The sequence below is a fragment of the Tursiops truncatus genome, chromosome 16 (genome assembly GCF_011762595.2).
Source record: "Tursiops truncatus isolate mTurTru1 chromosome 16, mTurTru1.mat.Y, whole genome shotgun sequence".
NCBI lineage: Eukaryota > Metazoa > Chordata > Mammalia > Artiodactyla > Delphinidae > Tursiops > Tursiops truncatus.
The window spans coordinates 25,208,607-25,230,929 of NC_047049.1; the positions used below are offsets into that span (position 1 = coordinate 25,208,607).

General features: G+C 35.9%; 1 protein-coding gene across 3 annotated transcripts in view; it reads left to right on the forward strand.

The window, feature by feature from the left end:
* The window catches only part of NT5C2 (5'-nucleotidase, cytosolic II), a 103,498-nt gene that overhangs the window by 10,872 nt on the left and 70,303 nt on the right, over nucleotides 1-22,323 (forward strand). For all 3 annotated transcript variants that reach the window (XM_019939916.3, XM_073794002.1, XM_019939919.3), the window contains exon 2: nucleotides 15,547-15,673. In XM_019939916.3, coding sequence (XP_019795475.1) covers nucleotides 15,573-15,673 — 101 coding nt within the window. In that variant the 5' untranslated portion in view covers nucleotides 15,547-15,572. The remainder of the gene's footprint in view (nucleotides 1-15,546; nucleotides 15,674-22,323) is intronic.

A 22,323-nucleotide genomic window follows, 5' to 3' on the forward strand; every position in this document is an offset into this window, starting at 1 on the left:
TTGTTTTCCAGGGAATGTATTTGTAAGTAAATTGGTTTGTGGTCTTGTTACAGAGGGGACCCTTGATGGCAACATAATGATATAACCATCTAATTTACCTCTGTATTTTCTTGGTTTTACTTGCTCATCTGTCAAGGATTAGGATTATCAGGGGCTATGCGTAATGATACCAGGCATACAGATAGACGATACAGCTTTAACTTTTCTCTTCCCATAAAGTAAAGTAGTTTAATATGACTAGTGTCATATGCAAGTAAAGTTGTATTTATGAAAATAAAATAAATTTCAGCTGGTGAGAAAATTCAAAAAAACCATTCAAAATTATCCTTTCCACTCAAGTCTCAGAGCAGTGTTCATTGTTCTTGGAATGACAGTGGTTGATTATAAAACTTATAAATTCCTAGTTTTATATTTCAAACACAAGATAAATTCCAGTGAAGTTTAGTAAAACACTGAGTGTTCATATTTACTTAACTGTTATCATTACCCTATTATCTATAGTGACACACTAATCCCATTGAAAGATGAATATTTGGTTCAAACTGCCATGTGTGTAAAACACTTTGCCTGATGGACCTGTGCTACATACTGTGTTTAAGTGCTACTTACTTCTTTCTAAGTGAGCTACTGACATGACCTGAAAGAGACATTAAAACGGCCTTGCTAACCAGGCTGCAGATTGCTCACCAGGCTTACTCTGCAGTTTCAGTTACTCTTTGCTTCCTGTTTTCAGAAGTTACCTGAAGCTTTTGGGGCAGCTGGTTTCCCTTTCTTTGGGGGAGGATGATGTTAGTGGTGAAGGGAACTATGTATGTTTTGCCTATGAAATATTTTTAAAGTGTGAAACTAAAATATTTTAAATGCCTGAGAGTTCATTTCAGTTGTTACTCTCCAGATACAACTACTTTGCAGGCTGGGTATTTTATATTGAAACAAAGGACTGTTTCAATATAAACTGTACCACTATTGCTTGGAAGGAATTAAAATTTGAGCTTTTTATTCAGCATTAGTCACTGCTGTACCTTACTGAAAAAACTACTCTTAAGCTTGACACTGTAAACAGGTGACAAATAAAATGTTTACCTACTTATTGGAACATTTTTTTTTTTTTGCCAGATGATAATGTCTATAATTTTACTGTCACTGTAAAAAATAAACATTAGATAGACTGACTCTGTGAATAGAGTCCAAAAGTCTGTCATAGTAATGCTAACATGTGTTAGATAAGATCATAGGAAAACCAAATAAGGAACTTTTTGAAGATGATGATTTAAGAAAATCTCACCCCTGTACCTTCACATAACTTATATAGACTTCATGGCAAATTTTATTTCATATTAGTGATAATATGGTTATTTAATCATTTATGTTTACATTTTTAGCAGAATAAAATCTTGTGTTATCTTTGCTGAGACTCTGTAACTTGAATTTTTAAAATAAAATGTATTCTGTTTAGTTCATGAATTATCCAAGAAAGTGCTTTGAATTTTTCCTACAAATAATTTGAAGAAAGTAATACAAAAAGAAGTTAAAATATATGGGGGAAATCTTTTTTTTAGTGTAATTACTATCTCTAATTTGTAAGGAAAGAGGGAAAGAAAAGCCTGACTTTTAAAAAACAGTTTTATTGAGGTATAAATACATACAACAAACTATATATTTAGAAGGTACAATAAGTTTGACATATGTACATAAGCATGAAACAGTCACCATAATTGAGGTAATGAACATATCACACCCCAAAGTTTCCTTGGGCCCCTCCCCACCTCACGCCTCCACTCTAGGCAACCGCTGATGTGCTTTCTGTCACGGTAGCTTAGTTGGCATTTTCTAGAATTTTATGTAAACAAAATCATGTAGTATGCACTCATTTTTTTGTCTTCTTTCACTCAGCATAATTTTGAGATTTATTCTTGTTGTATATCAATAGTTCATTCCTTTTTATTGCATAATCATATTCCATTGTATGGATATGACACAACATGTATCCATTCACCTGTTCATAGACATTTGGGTTGTTTTCAGTTTCTGACTATGACACACAAAGCTGCTCTGAATATTCATGTGCAAGTCTTTATATGGATATATGCTTTCATTTCTCTTGGACAATTACTTGGGAGTAGAAAGATTGGGACATAGAGTAGATGTTACGTTTAACTTTTAAAGAAATGGTGGGAGTTCCCTGGTGGCCTAATGGTTAGGATTCCGGGCTTTAACTTCATGGGTCTGGTTGAATCCCTGGTCAGGAAACTGAGATCCTGCAAGACCAGCAGCGCATTAAAAAAAAACAAAACCGAAATGGCAAATTGTTTTCCAAAGTGCTTGTACCATTTTTATATTCTCACCAGCAGTGTATTGGAGTTCTAGTTGCTCTTTATCCTCATCAAATTTGGCATGGTCAGTCTTTTTTTTTTTTTTTTGGTTGCACCTCACGGCACACGGGATCTTAGTTCTTCGGTCAGACTTTTTAATTTTAAATATTCTAATAGGCATGTAGTAGAATCTCATTATGGTTGTAATTTGCATTTCCCTGCTGATAAATGATGTTGAGTATCATTTCATGTGTTTATTTGCCATCTATATATCTTTTTTGATGAAGTGTCTACTCAAACACTTTGCCCATATTTTAACAATTGGATTCTTTGTCTTGTGTTTTGAGAGTTCGTATATGTTCTGGATACATGTTGTTTTATCAGACGTGTGATTTGCAAATATTTTCCCTCAGACTGTAGCTTATCTCCTCCGCTTTTCCTCCCAAAGAGTGATAGAAAACATTTTAATGGAAATATAATGTGAAAATACAATTTTGTTTTGTTTATATTCCTCTGTTAGCCATGAAAAGGGACAAGTTGAGTATACAAACAAGGTTGAAGAGACAATATTTAAACTTCCTAAGGGAGTAAAATATTTTAAATGTTTTTACATCACTCGTATACCATAATGTGCAAAACCATATAAACCATAATGTGCAAAACAGATTAACATGACTTGTAATGCCAACCTAGTAGTAAGTTGATTTAGTTTTATTTTATCTATCATCCCCTCACTTTACTGAGGTCTCTGAACAAATATTGTTTCCTTATAGATACCTTCCAAGGTTTTCCTACAATATTATCATTGTCATTCTTTATCTCTTCACCTTATTTGTTTTACCTATACCATATACCACTTATCACTACCTGACACAGTGTGTTTGGTTACTGTCTTACTCCTCCACTAAGATGTAGGCTCCATGAGGCTGAGAATTTGTCTCTTCTGTTGTCGCTTGTTTTTTCCTCCTCTTATTGGTGTCTTCTGAAGAGCAGAAGTTTTAAATTTTGATGGAATCTAATTTATCAACTTTTTTCTTTTATCCATTGTGCTTTAGGTTTTGGAACTAGGAAATTTTGACTAACCCAAAGCTCACGAAGACTTTCTCTTATGTTTTCTCCTAGAAGTTTTATAGTCTTAGATTTTACATTTAGGCCTACAGTGCATTTTGAATTAATTTTTGTATATGCTGAGAGGTGCCTGATGGTACTGGCTAGGATAGAACCTCCAGTACAATTTTGAGTAGAAGTGGTGGGACTGTACATCTCTTTTTTCCTGATTTTAGGGGGAAAACATTCAGTCTTTCACCTTTTTAGTATGATGTTACCTGTAGGTTTTTGGTAGATGCACTTTATCATACTAAGGAAGTTACCTTTATAAGTAGTTTGCTGAGAGTTTTTATCAGGAAAGCATGTCGAATTTTGTCTTATACTTTTTCTATATCTATTGAGATGATCATACAGTTTTTCTTCTTCCTTTTTTTTTTTTTTAAGTCAGCTAATACGTTGACTGATTTTAGCATGTTAAATCATCTCTGCATTCCTGGGATTGACTCCACTTGGTTGTATTATTCTTTTAAAATATTGTTGGATTTGATTTTTATTTCTATGTGATCAGTAATAATTTCCCTGCTTTCATCTGATTCTAGTTACTTGCATCTTATCTCAGTTTCCTAGTCATTGTAGTTAAGGTTTGTCAATTTTGTTGGTCATTTCAAAGAATGAACGTTTGGTTTCATTGATTCTGTGTTTATTTATTCTCTATTTTATTTATTTCTTCCCTAATTGTTGTTATTACCTTCCTTCTGCTGGGCTTGGGCTTAGTTTGTTCATCTTTTTCTTGCCATTCTAGTTCCTCCAGGTATAAAGTTAGGTTATTGATTTGAGATGTTTCTTCTTTTTTAATGAAGGCATTTACAGCTGTAAATTTTCCTCTGAGTACATACGGCCTTCCCTGTATCTCATAAGTTTTTGGTGTTTTGTGTTTTTGTTTTCTTTTGTCTCTTAACTATTTTCTGGTTTTCCTTGTGATTTCTTACTTGACCCTGTTGGTTGTTAAAGAGTGTGTTGATTAACTTCCACATATTTGTGAATTTTGTAGTTTTCCTTATCTTATTGACTTCTAGCTTTATTCCATTATGATAGAAGAAGATACTTTGTATGATTTCAATTTTTTAAACATTTATTTAATAAATTTATTTATTTATTTTTGGCTGCATTGGGTCTTCGTTGCTGTGCGTGGGCTTTCTCTAGTTGCAGAGAGCAGGGGCTACTCTTCGTTGCAGCGCGCAGGCTTCTCATTACGGTGGCTTCTCTTGTTGCGCAGCACGGGCTCTAGGTGCGCAGGCTTCAGTAGTTGTGGCACGCGGGCTCAGTAGTTGTGGCTTGTGGGCTCTAGAGTGCAGGCTCAGTAGTTGTGGCACATGGGCTTAGTTGCTCCACAGCATGTGGGATTTTCCCAGACCAGGGCTCGAACCCATGTCCCCTGCATTGGCAGGTGGATTCTTAACCACTGCGCCACCAGGGAAGTCCCTAAACATTTATTAAGACTTACTTTATGGTTGAACATATGGTCTATCCTGGGTAATGTTCCATGTGCACTTGAGAAGAATGTATATTCTGTTGTTGGGTGGAGTGGTCTATATGTGTCTCCTAGGTTTAGTTAGTTTATACTTGTTCAAGACCTCTATATCATTATCAACATAAGTTTTAATAAATGTATTTATTTATTATTTTGGGCTGTGCTGGGTCTTTGTTGCTGTGTGCAGGCTTCTCACTGTGGTGGCCTCTCCTGGTGCAGAGTACGGGCTCCAGGCACACAGGCTTCAGTAGTTGTGGATCGTGGGCTCCAGAGCACAGGCTCAGTAGCTGTGGCCCACGGGCTCAGCTGCTCCGCGGCATGTGGGATCTTCCTGGACCAGGGCTCAAACCCGCGTCCCCTGCATTGGCAGGCAGATTCTCAACCACTGCACCACCAGGGAAGTCCCGGATCATGTCTTTTTAATCCTTTCTGTGAAACTTTGCCTTCAAAGTAATTACTAATTAGGAAGGACTTATTTTTGCCATTTTGCTATTTGTTTTTGAATGACTTAAACCCTTTTTGTTCCTCCATTATTGCCGCCTTTTGTGTTTAGTTGATGTTTTTAGTGAACTGTTTTGATTCCATTCTCACAAATTTTATTTTATTTTATTTTAATTTTTTTCTGGGGTGGTACGCGGGCCTCTCACTGTTGTGGCCTCTCCTGTTGCGGAGCACAGGCTCTGGACGCACAGGCTCAGCGGCCATGGCTCACGGGCCTAGCCACTCTGCGGCATGTGGGATCTTCCCGGACTGGGGCATGAACCCGCGTCCCCTGCATCGGCAGGTGGACTCTCAACCATTGCACCACCAGGGAAGCCCACAAATTTTATTTGTAATTAAAGAAATTTTTTTTTGGCTGTGTTGGGTTTTCGTTGCTGTGCAGGGGCTTTCTCTAGTTGTGGCGAGAGGGGGCTACTCTTCATTGTGGTGCGCAGGCTTCTCATTGCTGTGGCTTCTCTTGTTGTGGAGCACAGACTCCAGGAGCATGGGCTTCAGTAGTTCTGGTGTGCGGGCTCAGTAGTTGTGGCTTGTGGGTTCTAGAGCACAGGCTCAGTAGTTGTGGCGCATGGGCTTAGTTGCTCCTTGGCATGTGGGCTCTTCCCGGACCGGGGTTCGAGCCCATGTCCCCTCCATTGGCAGGTGGATTCTTAAACACTGTGCACCAGGGAAAGTCCTCACAAATTTTAATAATGTTGTATTTTCATTTTGAGTCAGTTCAAAATAATTTCTAATTTCTCCTTTGATTTCTTCTTTGACCCTTGGGTTATATAGAAGTGTGTTCATTTATTTGCAGATATTTGGGGATTTTCCAGGTATCTTTCTGTATTTATTGCTAATTTAATTTCATTGTGGCCAGTGAACATACTTTGTAAGACTTGATTCTTTTTCAATTTCAATTTATTGAGACTTGTTTTATGGCCCAGAACATGATCTATTTTGGTAAATGTTCCATGTGCACTTGAAAAGAATGTGTATTCTGTGGTTGTTGGGTGGACTGTTTTATGAATGTCAGTTAGGTCAAGTTGGATGATAATGTTGGTCAAGTCTTTTCTATCCTTAACAGACATCTTGTCCACTTGTTCTATCAGTTATTGAAATATTACTGAAATCTCCAGCTATAATTGTGGTTTTGTCACTTCCTCCTTGCAGTTCTACAAGTTTTTGCTTCATGTATTTTGAAGCTCTGTTATTAGATGTACATAAGCATTTATGATTATTATGTCTTCTTGATAAATTGACCTGTTTATCATTAAGAAATGGGCTTCCTTAAACCTGGTAATATTCTTTGATCTGAAGTATACTTTGTCTAATGTTAATGTAACCATGCCAACTTAATAAAAAATTTTTTTATTAGAGTATAGTTGATTTATAGTGTTGTGTCGGTTTCTGATGTATAGCAAAATGATTGTTTTATATATATATAAATATATATATTTTTTCTTTTTCATCTTTTCAATTATGGTTTATTATGGGATATTGAATATAGTTCCCTGTGCTATACAGTAGGACCTTGTTGTTTACCTATTTTATATATAGTAGTTTATATCTGCTAATCCCAAACTTCTAAGTTATTCTGCCCCCATCCCCTTTCCGGTAACCTCAAGTTTGTTTTCTATGTCTGTGAGTCTGTTTCTGTTTGTATCATATTTGTATCATATTTTAGATTCCACATATTAGTGATATCATATGGTGTTTGTCTTTCTCTTTCTGACTTACTTCATTTAGTATGATAATCTCCAGGTCCATCCATGTTGCTGCACATGGCATTATTTCATTTTTTTATGGCTAGTATCCTACTGTGTATATATATGCAACATTTTCTTTATCTAGTCATCTGTCAATGGACATTTACATTGCTTCCTTGTCTTAGCTGTTGTAAATAGTGCTGCTATGAACATTGAGGTGCATGTATCTTTTTGAATGACAGTTTTCTCTGGATATATGCCCAGGAGTGGGATTGCTGGATCATATGGCAACTCTATTTTTAGTTTTCTGGTTTTTTTTAAAACCTCAGGATGGAGGACAGACTTTATTTATTTATTTATTAACTTATGTGAACCATTTTATTTATTTTTTGGCCACACCGTGTGACATGCATGATCCTAGCTCTCCGACAGGGAATTGAACCTGTGCCCTTGTCATTGAAAGCGTGGAGTCCCAACCACTGGACCACCAGGGAATTCCCTATTTTTCGTGTTGTTGGGTTTTTTTAATATAAATTTATTTATTTATTTTTGGCTGCATTGGGTCTTTGTTGCTGCACCCAGGCTTTCTGTTGTTGCAGCGAGTGGGGGCTACTCTTCGTTGCAGTGCGCAGGCTTCTCACTGCGGTGGCTTGTTTTTGTTGCAGAGCACGGGCTCTAGGTGCGTGGGCTTCAGTAGTTGTGGCACGTGGGCTCAGTAGTGTGGCTCACGGACTCTAGAGCGCAGGCTCAGTACTTGTGGCGCATGGGATCAGTTGATCCGTGGCATGTGGGATCTTTCCGGACTAGGGCTCGAACCCATGTCCCTGCATTGGCAGGCGGATTCTTAACCACTGTGCCACCAGGGAAGTCCTAGATTTAGTTTTTCTAAGGAACCTCCATACTGTTTTCCATACTGGTTGCACCAGTTTACATTCCCACCAACAGTGTATGAGGGTTCCCTTTTTTCCACACCCTCTCCAGTATTTGTTATTTGTTGACTTCTAAATGATGGCCATTCTGACCGGTGTGAGGTGATACCTCATTGTAGTTTTGATTTGCATTTTTCTAATAATTAGCGATGTTGAGCATCTTTTCATATGCCTATCGACCATCTGTATGTTTTCTTCGAAGAAATGTCTGTTTAGGTCTTCCACCTATATTTTGATTGGGTTATTTTTGTTGTTGTTATTGAGTTGTATGAGCTGCTTATATACTTTGGAAATTAAGGCCTTGTTGGTCGCGTCATTTGCAAATATTTTCTCCCAGTCTGTAGGTTGTCTTTTCATTTTATGATTTCCTTTGCTTTTCAAAAGCTTATAAGTTTGATTGGGTCCCACTTGTTTATTTTTGCTTTTATTTTTATTGCCTTCGAGACTGACCTAAGAAAACATTGGTACAATTTATGTCAGAGAATGTTTTGCCTATGTTCTTTTCTGGGAGCTTTGTGGTGTCATGTCTTATATTTAGGTCCTACAGCTTTTTTTTGTTTGTTTTTTTGATTGGGGTAGATATTTAAACTTAATGTAATTTTAAAAATATGGTTGAGTAAAATTCTACCACCTTGCTATTTTTTTGTTTGCTTTGTTTCCCGTTTCTCTTTTTACCTCATGTTTTGGGTTGATTATTTCTTGTTTCCATTTTATCTCTTTTGTTGCCTTATTAGCTATAACTTTGTTACTGTGGTGATTGCTTTAAGGTGTATAGTATGCATCTTTACCTTATCACAGTCTGCTTTCAAGTGGTATACTACTTCATGTGTACTATAGGAGTCTTAAAGTAGTATACTTCTGTTCTCTTCTTACACACCTTTGGTTTATTACTGTCACATATTTTAGTTCTATATATGTTATAAACCTAACAATATATTACTGTTACTTTTGCTTCAAACAGTTATCTTTTAGAAAGACTTAATAGTAGGGAAAAATCTTTTATAGTTACCCATTCCTTTGTGTGAATTGATTTCCATCTGGTATTGTTTTCCTCTTACCTGAAGGACTTCGTTTAAAATTTCTTTTAGAGTCTGCTGGTGATGAATTCTTTCAGCTTTTGTACATCTGAAGAAGTCTTTATTTCTGAAAGATGTTTTTGTCAGGGAAAGAATTCTAGGTTGACACTTATTTTCTTTCAGTTCTTTAAAGGTGTTTCTCCACTTTTCTCTGGCTTCACTGCTTCAGATGAGGAATTTGTTTTTTTCTTCTCTATATGATGTCTTCTTTCTTTAGCTGCTTCTTTAATATTTTCTCTTTATCACTCCTTTTAAGTAATTTGATTTTGATGTGCCTTGGTGTAGTTTTCTTGTTTTGTGTGCTTGGGGTTTACTGAGTTTTCTTGGACCTATAGATTTATAATTTTCATTAAGTTTGGAAATTTTCCCCCACTATTTCTTTAAATAATTTTTCTGTCTTCTCACTTTCTCTTTTCTTTTGTGGACTCCAATTATGCATATATTAGAAATCAGAATACACTTGAAACTGTTGCACAGGTCACTGATCTGTTTTAATTTGGATAGTTTCTATTGCTATGTCTTCAAGTTACTAATGTTTTCTTTAAAGTCTAATCTGTCATTAATCTATTCAGTGTTATTTCTCATCTCAGATTGTAGTTGTCACTTCTAGATGTTTGAGTTGGGTCTTTTAAAAAGTTGTCACTTCTAGATGTTTGAGTTGGGTCTTTTAAAAAGATTCTGTACTTAACATTCTCAGTCTTCTAGTTTTTTGAACATATGAAATACATTCAATTATCAATTATATATTGAATGATATATTATTTGAATTACATATTATATATTGAATTTTGTCCAGTTATAATAACTTAGTGTCTTTGAGTATTCTATCATCTGGGTCATTTGTGGGTTTGCCTCAGTTGATTTTTTTAAAAAGATTTATTCATTATTTATTTTATTTATTTTTGGCTGCATCAGGTCTTAGTTGAGGCACCAGGGATCTTCATTGAGATATGTGGGATCTTTCATTGAGGTGTGCGGGCTCTTCGTTGTGGTGCACAGGCTTCTCTAGTTGTGGCACGCAGTCTCCAGGGCGCGTGGGCTCTGTAGTTTGTGGCGCGTGGGCTGTAGTTGAGGCGTGCCAGCTCAGTTGTTGTGGCACGTGGGCTTAGTTGCCCCATGACATGTGGGATTGTAATTCCCTGACCAGGGATCAAAACCGTGTCCCCTGCATTGCAAGGTGTATTCTTTACCATTGGACCACCAGGTAAGTTCCTGCTTCAGTTGATTTTTCTCCTCGTTATGTATCATAGTTTCCTTTTCCTTTGAATGCTGCTAATTTTTTAATTTTATTCCTAGATAATTTATTCTTTTTGTTGCAGTGGTAAATGGGAGTGTTTCCTTAATTTCTCTTTCAGATTTTTCATCATTAGTGTATAGGAATGCAAGAAATTTCTGTGCATTAATTCTGCATCCTGCAACTTTACCAAATTCATTGATTAGCTCTAGTAGTTTTCTGGTGGCATCTTTAGGATCGTCTATGTATAGTGTCATGTCATCTGCAAGCAGTGACAGTTTTACTTCTTTTCCAGTTTGTATTCCTTTTATTTCTTTTTCTTCTCTGATCGCTGTGGCTAGGACTTCCAAAACTATGTTGAATAATAGTGGCGAGAGTGGACATCCTTGTCTTGTTCCTGATCTTAGAGGAAATGCTTTCAGTTTTTCACCATGGAGAATGATGTTTGCTGTGGGTTTGTTGTATATGGCCTTTATTATGTTGAGGTAGATTCCCTCTATGCCCACTTTCTGGAGAGTTTTTATCATAAATGGTGTTGAATTTTGTCAAAAGCTTTTTCTGCACCTGTTGAGATGATCGTATGGTTTTTATTCTTCAGTTTGTTAATATGGTGTATCACATTGATTGATTTGCATATATTGAAGAATCCTTGCATCCCTGGGATAAATCCCACTTGATCATGGTGTATGATCCTTTTAGTGTGTTGTTGGATTCTGTTCCCTAGTATTTTGTTGAGGATTTTGCATGTATATTCATCAGTGATATTGGTGTGTAATTTTCTTTTTTTGTAGTATCTTTGTCTGGTTCTGGTATCAGGGTGATGGTGACCTCATAGAATGAGTTTCGGAGTGTTCCTTCCTCCACAATTTTTGGAAGAGTTTGAGAAGGATGGGTGTTAGCTCTTCTCTAAGTGTTTGATAGAATTCACCTGTGAAGCCATCTGGTCCTGGACTTCTGTTTGTTGGAAGATTTTTAATCACAGTTTCAATTTCATTACTTGTGATTGGTCTGTTCATATTTTCTATTTCTTCCTGGTTCAGTCTTGGAAGGTTATACCTTTCTAAGAATTTGTCCATTTCTTCTAGGTTGTCCATTTTATTGGCATAGAGTTGCTTGTAGTCCCTTAGGATGCTTTGTATTTCTTCGGTGTCTGTTGTAACTTCTCCTTTTTCATTACTAATTTTATTGATTTGAGTCCTCTCCCTCTTTTTCTTGATGAGTCTGGCTAATGGTTTATCAATTTTGTTTATCTTCTCAAAGAACCAGCTTTTAGTTTTATTGATCTTTGCTATTGTTTTCTTTGTTTCTGTTTCATTTATTTCTGTTCTGATCTTTATGATTTCTTTCCTTTAGTAACTTTGGGTTTTGTTTGTTCTTCTTTCTCTAGTTCCTTTAGGTGTAAGGTTAGATTGTTCGAGATGTTTGTTGTTTCTTAAGGTAGGCTTGTATAGCTATAAACTTCCCTCTTAAAACTGCTTTTGCTGCATCCCATAGGTTTTGGATCATCATGTTTTCATTGTCATTTGTCTCTAGGTATTTTCTGATTTCCTCTTTGATTTCTTCAGTGATCTCTTGGTTATTTAGTAACGTATTGTTTAGCCTCCATGTGTTTGTGTATTTTACGTTTTTTTCTCTGTAATTGATTTCTAATCCCATAGCGTTGTGGTCAGAAAAGTGCTTGATATGATTTCAATTTTCTTAAATTTACTGAGGCTTGATTTGTGACCCAAGATGTGATGTATCCTGGAGAATGTTCCATGCTCACTTGAGAAGAAAGTGTAATCTGCTGTTTTTGGATGGAATGTCCTATAAATATCAATTCAATCTACCTGGTCTGTTGTGTCATTTAAAGCTTGTGTTTCCTTATTAATTTTCTGTTTGGATGATCTGTCCATTGGTGTAAATGAGGTGTTAAAGTCCTCCAGTATTATTGTGTTACTGTCGATTTCCTCCTTTGCAGCTGTTAGCAGTTGCCTTATGTATTGAGGTGTTTCTATGTTGGGTGCATATATATTTATAATTGTTATATCTTCTTCTTGGATTGATCCCTTGATCATTATGTAGTGTCCTTCCTTGTCTGTTGTAACATTCTTTATTTTAAAGTATATTTTATCTGATATGAGTATTGCTACTGCAGCTTTCTTTTGATTTCCATTTGCATGGTATATCTTTTTCCATCCCCTCACTTTCAGTCTGTATGTGTCCCTAGGTCTGAAGTGGGTCTCTTGTAGACAGCATATGTATGGATCTTGTTTTTGTATCCATTTAGCGAGCCTGTGTCTTTTGGTTGGAGCATTTAATCCATTCACATTTAAGGTAATTATCGATATGTATATTCCTGTTAACATTTTCTTAATTGTTTTGGGTTTGTGTTTGTAGGTCCTTTTCTTCTCTTGTGTTTCCTACTTAGAGAAGTTCCTTTAGCATTTGTTGTAGAGCTGGTTTGGTAATGCTGAATTCTCTTAGCTTTTGCTTGTCTGTAAAGCTTTTGATTTCTCCATTGAATCTGAATGAGATCCTTGAAGGGTAGAGTAATCTTGGTTGTAGCTTCTTCCCTTCCATGACTTTAAATATGTCATGACACTCTCTTCTGGCTTGTAGAGTTTCTGCTGAGAAATCAGCTGTTAACCTTATGGGAGTTCCCTTGTATGTTATTTGTGGTTTTTCCCTTGCTGCTTTCAATAATTTTTCTTGTCTTTAATTTTTTCCAATTTGGGCTCCAGGCGTGTGGGCTTCACTAGCTGTGGCATGCGAGCTCAGTAGTTGTGGCTCACAGGCTCTAGAGCGCAGGCTCAATAGTTGTGGCACATGGGCTTAGTTGCTTTGTGGCATGTGGGATCTTCCCAGACCAGGGCTCAAACCCGTGTTCCCTGTAGTGGCAGGCAGATTCTTAACCATTGCGCCCCCAGGGAAGTCCTTTTTTTTTTTTTAATTTTTTTTATTTATGGCCGTGTTGAATCTTCGTTGCTGTGCATGGGCTTTCTCTAGTTGCGTCGAGTGGGGGCTACTCTTCGTTGCGGTGTGCGGGCTTCTCATTGTGGTGGCTTCTCTTCTTGTGGAGCACGGGCTCCAGGCGTGTAGGCTTCGGTAGTCGTGACACACCGGCTCAGTAGTTGTGGCTTGCGGGCTCTAGAGTGCAGGCTCAGTAGTTGTGACACACGAGCTTAGTTGGTCCGCAGCATGTGGGATCTTCCCAGACCAGGGATCTAACCCGCTTCCTCTGTATTGGCGGGCCAATTCTTAACCACTGTGCCACCAGGGAATCCCTCCTTAACTTCTTAAAAATAAAAAGAGGTAGACTTTTGTGAATACTATTAGAGGTTTTTTAAAAGTTGGAGTTCACTGAAGGCCTTAACAGTAAATAAACAAAATTTATTTCTTACACTTTACTATATGGACTATAATTGCAGTAGAGCTCAAGTTAACGTTTTTCTTTAATAGCATGACCATTCTGATTTAATTCGTCATAGAGTACAAATTTCATTTCTGAGTCTTATTTAAACTTATGTAAGATATAGTCCTGGTCCTTCCCTCAACCTCCACTCCTCCCCCCACCGAAAACCATTGAAGTTCCATTGTAATTCTTTACTTTTCAAAATTTCACCCTTTTTTGGTCCACAAAGTAGTCTGGATTTGCCACATTAATTTTTTAAAATTAAAAAATCCCATAGCGTATCTAGATTCAGTTATAGTAGCCTAGCAAATAACTTGTCTTAAGTTATGTGGGGTCCTAGTTCCGCTACCAGGGATCGCATCTGTGCCCCCTGCAGTGGAAGCACGGAGTCTTAACCATTGGACTGCCAGGGAAGTCCCTTAACTGGAGTCTTTTGCAAGTACCAGTACTTTTGTTATCTAAACAGTGTTTGGAAATCTTGATTATTTCAGAAACATTACAGACCTAAATATATATCCAAAAGAATTGAAAACTGGTACTCAAGTAAATACATTGTTCATACATGTTTATAGCAGTACTATTCACAGTAGCCAAAAGGTGGAAATAGTCCAAATGTCTGTCAGCGGATGAAGAGATAAACAAATTGTGGTACATGCACACAGTGGAATATTTATTATTCAGCCATAGAAAGGAAGGAAGTATCTGAAACATGGTAGAACATGGATGAAACTAGAAAACATGCTAAATGAAAGAAGCCAGATACAAAAACTCACATTATATATGATTCTATTTATATGAAATATCCAGAATAGATAAACTCGAAGAGGCAGAAGTGGGATTGGGGTGGCCGTGGGGTGGGGAGAATGGGGAGAAACTGCTTAATGGGTAAAGGGTTTTACTTTGGAGTGACAGAAGTATTTTGGAACTAGATAGAGGTGGTGGTTGCACTATATTATGAACATACTAAATGCCACTGACTTACTTTAAAATGGTTTGTTTTCTTATGTGAATTTCACCTCAGTAAATTATTATTTTAAAAAGCTACAAAGATAGCTTACTTTAAAATTGCCATAATGTGATAAACAATGTTAGCATTTTCAAAATTGGAAATAAGTTAGAATGAGGATGTTTTTACAAACATTGGTATTTTAATAAAATGTGAATAAACTTCTTAACTCTAAAAGGTTATTTTTCATCCTTATTTAAAGCTGCAGATGAAAACTGCAAAAATAGAAGTGAAACCTGTAACAGTGCCTATAGTAAAAATACAGTAAAGACACCTGCTCACCTCGTTTTAGATGTTTATTCTAATGAGATGAAATGTTTTAGTTTATTTCTTCTTCTAGTTCAGTCTGTAATACTAGCTGCAAGATAATTTGTCATTGAAAAATATAAAAGCATAATATAATTAGAAGTCAAATACTCATACATATTTGTACTACCATTGATTGAGTTTAGTATGTTTATCAGAATTAAAAAGTTGCTTACTTTACATATTTTGAACATACATTAACTGAAAATTATATATTTTCACATGTCTGTGGTCTCAGCCCCTTTTCTAGAATCTAGAATTAAAGTAAATTATTACTGGCAATCATGCTTAATTATTTGAAAGTGTTATATATGATCTTTCTGGATAGAAATTACTATATGAAATTATTTTCCTAAATTTACATAGTTTAGAAGTGTTAGTTTAATTTTTCAGTATATTTCCACATTCAATATATTTAAATAGTTGTATCAGACAATTTGCAAGATAGAGTTTTACTAATTTAAAAAAAAATCTGATTTCAATATACAGATGTTAATCTACTAAATTACTGATTTTCTTTTCTAGAATTGAGAGCATACAAATAAAATAAAATGACAACTTCCTGGAGTGATCGGTTACAAAATGCAGCAGATATGCCTGCTAACATGGATAAACATTTCCTGAAAAAGTATCGACGAGAAGCTTATCATCGGTAAGTATTTTGTCTATTTAATCCTCAAAACAGCTCTATAAAGTGGGCGTATAATATCTTCATTTTACAGATGATGAAATTAACGTGCAGAGTGGTTAGGCAATTTACCCTAGATCACATAGCTGGTTCATGGTTCAAACCCAGTCCAAAGTCCAGAATTTTATTGCCAGAATTTTACAACCACACTGTTGGTGCTTTTTAAAAAAAAATTCTTACTGCTTCTTATATCTACTAAAACAAGTCCTTAAGAGCAGAAAGTCTTCAGCTGCTAGAAAATTGTGCGTAAGTTATTAATCAGTTTGTTTTTTTCTGTTTTTTTTGTTTTAAAATGAGATATATTTTTAATTTATCACAATGTCAAAGATTCAGAAGGTTAGGTATTAGTATAGATATGGGGAAACAGGCACTATCTTTTTTTTTTAATTTTTGAATTTCATTTTATTTTTTTATACAGCAGGTTCTTATGAGTTATCCATTTTATACATATTAGTGTGTATATGTCAATCCCTATCTCCCAATTCATCACACCCCCCCTCCTCTTCCCCCCGTTGGTGTCCATACATTTGTTCTCTACATCTGTGTCTCAGTTTCTGCCCTGCAAACCGGTTCATCTGTACCATTTTTCTAGGTTCCACATATATGCGTTAATATACGATATTTGTTTTTCTCTTTCTGACTTAATTCACTCTGTATGACAGACTCTAGATCCATCCACGTCTCTACAAATGACACAGTTTTGTTCCTTTTTATGGCTGAGTAATGTTCCATTGTATATATGTACCACATCTTCTTTATCCATTCATCTTTCGATGGGCATTTAGGTTGCTTCTATGTCCTGGCTATTGTAAATAGTGCTGCAGTGAACATTGGGGTACATGTGTCTTTTTGGATTATGGTTTTCTCATGGTATATGCCCAGTAGTGGGATTGCTGGGTCATATGGTAATTCTATTTTTAGTTTTTTAAGGAACCTCCATACTGTTCTTCATAGTGGCTGTATCAATTTACATTCGCACCAACAGTGCAAGAGGGTTCCCTTTTCTCCACACCCTCTCTAGCATTTGTTGTTTGTAGATTTTCTGATAGTGCTTATTCTAACTGGTGTGAGGTGATACCTCATTGTAGTTTTGATTTGCATTTCTCTAATAATTAGTGATGTTGAGTAGCTTTTCATGTGCTTCTTGACCATCTGTATGTCTTCTTTGGAAAATGTTCAGGTCTTGTGCCCATTTTTGGATTGGATTGTTTGTTTTTTTAATATTGAGCTGCATGAGCTGTTTATATATTTTAGAGATTAATCTTTTGTCCATTGATTCGTTTGCAAATATTTTCTCCCGTTCTGAGGGTTGTCTTTTTGTCTTGTTTGTAGTTTCTTTTGTTGTGCTAAAGCTTTTAAGTTTCATTAGGTCCCATTTGTTTATTTTTGGTTTTATTTTCATTACTCTAGGAGGTGGATCATAAAAGATCTTATTGTGATTTATGTCAAAGGGTGTTCTTCCTTTGTTTTCCTCTAAGAGTTTTATAGTGTCCGGTCTTATATTTAGGTCTCTAATCCATTTTGAGTTTATTTTTGTGTATGGTGTTAGGGAGTATTCTAATTTCATTCTTTTACATGTAGCTGTCCAGTTCTCCCAGCACCACTTATTGAAGAGACTGTCTTTTCTCCATTGTATATCCTGGCCTCCTTTGTCATAGACTAGTTGACCATAGGTGCATGGGTTTATCTCTGGGCTTTCTATCCTGTTCCATTGATCTATATTTCTGCTTTTGTGCTAGGACCATATTGTCTTGATTACTGTGGCTTTGTAGTGTAGTCTGAAGTCAGGGAGTCTGATTCCTCCAGATTCATGTTTTTCCCTCAAGACTGCTTTGGTTATTTGGGGTCTTTTGTGTCTACATACAAATTTTAAGATTTTTTGTTATAGTTCTGTAAAAAATGCCATTGGTAATTTGATAGGGATTGCATTGAATCTGTAGATTGCTTTGGGTAGTATAGTAATTTTCACAATATTGATTCTTCCAATCCAAGAACATGGTATATCTCTCCATCTGTTGGTATCATCTTTAATTTCTTTCATCAGTGTCTTATAGTTTTCTGCATACAGGTCTTTTGTCTCCTTAGGTAGGTTTATTCCTAGGTATTGTATTCTTTTGGTTGCAGTGGTAAATGGGAGTGTTTCCTTAATTTCTCTTTCAGATTTTTCATCATTAGTGTATAGGAATGCAAGAGCTTTCTGTGCATTAATTTTGTATCCTGCAACTTTACCGAATTCATTGATTAGCTCTAGTAGTTTTCTGGTGGCATCTTTAGGATTCTCTATGTATAGTATCATGTCATCTGCACGCAGTGACAGTTTTACTTCTTTTCCAGTTTGTATTCCTTTTATTTCTTTTTCTTCTCTGATCGCCGTGGCTAGGACTTCCAAAACTATGTTGAATAATAGTGACGAGAGTGGACATCCTTGTCTTGTTCCTGATCTTAGAGGAAATGCTTTCAGTTTTTCACCATGGAGAATGATGTTTGCTATGGGTTTGTTGTATATGGCCTTTATTATGTTGAGGTAGGTTCCCTCTATGCCCACTTTCTGGAGAGTTTTTATCATAAATGGTGTTGAATTTTGTCAAAAGCTTTTTCTGCACCTATTGAGATGATCGTATGGTTTTTATTCTTCAGTTTGTTAATATGGTGTATCACATTGATTGATTTGCATATATTGAAGAATCCTTGCATCCCTGGGATAAATCCCACTTGATCATGGTGTATGATCCTTTTAGTGTGTTGTTGGATTCTGTTCCCTAGTATTTTGTTGAGGATTTTTGCATGTATATTCATCAGTGATATTGGTGTGTAATTTTCTTTTTTTGTAGTATCTTTGTCTGGTTCTGGTATCAGGGTGATGGTGACCTCATAGAATGAGTTTCGGAGTGTTCCTTCCTCCACAATTTTTGGAAGAGTTTGAGAAGGATGGGTGTTAGCTCTTCTCTAAGTGTTTGATAGAATTCACCTGTGAAGCCATCTGGTCCTGGACTTCTGTTTGTTGGAAGATTTTTAATCACAGTTTCAATTTCATTACTTGTGATTGGTCTGTTCATATTTTCTATTTCTTCTTGGTTCAGTCTTGGAAGGTTATACCTTCTACAAATTTGTCAGTTTCTTTCAGGTTGTCCATTTTATTGGCATAGAGTTGCTTGTAGTAGTCTCTTAGGATGCTTTGTATTTCTTCGGTGTCTGTTGTAACTTCTCCTTTTTCATTTCTAATTTTATTGATTTGAGTCCTCTCCCTCTTTTTCTTGATGAGTCTGGCTAATGGTTTATCAATTTTGTTTATCTTCTCAAAGAACTAGCTTTTATTTTTATTGATCTTTGTTATTGTTTTCTTTGTTTCTATTTCATTTATTTCTGCTGTGGTCTTTATGATTTCTTTCCTTCTGCTAACTTTGGGGTTTTTTTGTTCTTCGTTCTCTAGTTCCTTTAGATGTAAGGTTAGATTGTTTATTTGAGATTTTTCTTGTTTCTTGAGGTAGGCTTGTATAACTATAAACTTCCCTCTTAGAAGTGCTTTTGCTGCATCCCATACATTTTGGATTGTCATGTTTTCATTGTAATTTGTCTCTAGGTATTTTTTGATTTCCTCTTTGATTTCTTCAGTGATCTCTTGGTTATTTAGTAACGTATTGTTTAGCCTCCATGTGTTTGTGTTTTTTACGTTTTTTTCCCCTGTAATTGATTTCTAATCTCATAGCGTTGTGGTCAGAAAAGTGCTTGATATGATTTCAATTTTCTTAAATTTACTGAGGCTTGATTTGTGACCCAAGATGTGATGTATCCTGGAGAATGTTCCATGCTCACTTGAGAAGAAAGTGTAATCTGCTGTTTTTGGATGGAATGTCCTATGAATATCAATTCAATCTACCTGGTCTATTGTGTCATTTAAAGCTTGTGTTTCCTTATTAATTTTCTGTTTGGATGATCTGTCCATTGGTGTAAATGAGGTGTTAAAGTTCTCCAGTATTATTGTGTTACTGTCGATTTCCTCCTTTGTAGCTGTTAGCAGTCGCCTTATGTTCCTATGTTGGGTGCATATATATTTATAATTGTTATATCTTCTTCTTGGATTGATCCTTTGATTATTATGTAGTGTCCTTCCTTGTCTATTGTAACATTCTTTATTTTAAAGTATATTTTATCTGATATGAGTATTGCTACTGCAGCTTTCTTTTGACTTATATTTGCATGGTATATCTTTTCCATCCCCTCACTTTCAGTCTGTATGTGTCCCTAGGTCTGAAGTGGGTCTCTTGTAGACAGCATATGTATGGGTCTTGTTTTTGTATCCATTTAGCGAGCCTGTGTCTTTTGGTTGGAGCATTTAATCCATTCACATTTAAGGTAATTATCAATATGTATGTTCCTGTTAACATTTTCTTAATTGTTTTGGGTTTGTGTTTGTAGGTCCTTTTCTTCTCTTGTGTTTCCTACTTAGAGAAGTTCCTTTAGCATTTGTTGTAGAGCTGGTTTGGTAATGCTGAATTCTCTTAGCTTTTGCTTGTCTGTAAAGCTTTTGATTTCTCCATTGAATCTGAATGAGATCTTTGAAGGGTAGAGTAATCTTGGTTGTAGCTTCTTCCCTTTCATGACTTTAAATGTGTCATGACACTCTCTTCTGGCTTGTAGAGTTTCTGCTGAGAAATCAGCTGTTAACCTTATGGGAGTTCCCTTGTATGTTATTTGTGGTTTTTCCCTTGCTGCTTTCAATAATTTTTCTTTGTCTTTAATTTTTTCCAGTTTGCTTACTCTGTGTCTCAGCATGTTTCTCCTTGGGTTTATCCTGTATGGGACTCTCTGCACTTCCTGGACTTGGGTGGCTATTTCCTTTTTTCATGTTAGGGAAGTTTTCAACTATAATCTCTTCAAATATTTTCTCCGGTCCTTTCTCTCTCTCTCTTCTCCTTCTGGGACCCCTATAATGCAAATGTTGTTGCGTTTAATGTTGTCCCGGGGTCTCTTAGACTGTCTTCATTTTTTTTCATTCTTTTTTCTTTAGTCTGTTCTGCAGCAGTGAATTCCACCATTCTGTCTTCTAGGTCACTTATCCGTTCTTCTGCCTCAGTTATTCTGCTATTGATTCCTTCTAGTGTATTTTTCATTTCAGTTATTGTATTTTTCATTTCTGTTTGTTCTTTAATTCTTCTAGGTCTTTGTTAAACATTTCTTGCATCTTCTCCATCTTTGCTTCCATTCTTTTTCCGAGGTCCTGGATCATCTTCACTATCATTATTCTGAATTCTTTTTCTGGAAAGTTGCCTATCTCCACTTCATTTAGTTGTATTTCTGGGGTTTTATCTTGTTCCTTCATCTGGTACATAGCCCTCTGCCTTTTCATCTTGTCTGTCTTTCTGTGAACGTGGTGTTTGTTCCACAGGCTGAAAGATCGTAGTTCTTCTTGCTTCTGCTGTCTGTCCTCTCAATAATGCAGTTTTTAATTTCCATTTGCCACGAACTGATTATAGTTTTTAAATAGTTTTAGAATTGTGCCTGCTGATTACTGTATTAGATTGAATGTGGATAATTCTGGGTCTTAGCAGTGTTTTCTTATATTGATTTAAGGCTTTAATATTTTCTCTAAATCATTTTTCCTTTAAAAGTTTAAAAAGTAAGTATTTTCAATTCATTTGCCAGTTTTAATAGATTCAGTTAAATGGCTGCTTCTAAATCTTAATGGCTACCTGAATCTTAAGTGGCTGAGATACTTGGAAGTAGATAGTGCAGTTAGGAATCATTTGGTTTTAGACAGAAATTAGAAGTTTATACCTGTAGGATAGAAAGATCTGGGCCCTAGTAGAACTGTCTCTGCCTCTGTCCTGGGAAAGCCAGGAAAAGTGGAAATGCTGGTGTACTGGTAGTGCAGAAACGTTGCATAGGAACTCCAGGAAGTCTACAACAACTCATCATTACTCATCTGTTCTGGGATGGTTAAACTAGTTTATACAGATAAGTTCTTGTACGCAGACAAAAAAATAATTCCGATTCCATTCTTCTCTGTGTAGGAAAGCTAGGTCAGAATTAGGTAACATTTTAGTGCTTCAGTAAGCATTAATATTTTGAAGAAAATAGTTACTTGATATTGAATATTTTGAAAGTTAATTATTACATCAATAGTTGGTTTTTAAAGTAGGTTGGTGATATTTCCCTGATGGTAGGTCACTAGGTAGCATTTTTTCCAATTCATTAATGTTTACATTAAGAAAAAAGTTAATGTAAAAACAAACGTTGTAAATACTACTTGTACTAAAGAATAAAATTTTGGAAACATATCAGGAGAGAGTTCAAGATGAAAAATTAAAAACTGACTTCCAAAAGCAAAAAGGTTTGTATTCAAATCATTTAATTTATGATATACACAAACTTTTATCACTTTTAGGTGAAAAACACACCTGCCTGCCAGCTGGTGTCACATTCTTAGAAGGATGCAAAGGATGAATCCTGAATCTCACAAAATGTGCTGATTTTTGTACTCTGAGTTTAAAACATGGGTACTGCCTTTTCAAAATTCCAAGTCTTGTATTCTGCTTTTTCTGTTTGCTTGTTATGTTCATTGGGAACACCCATTTCTTCTACATTCTTGGTTCGGTTTGGTCAGAGGGGTTTTA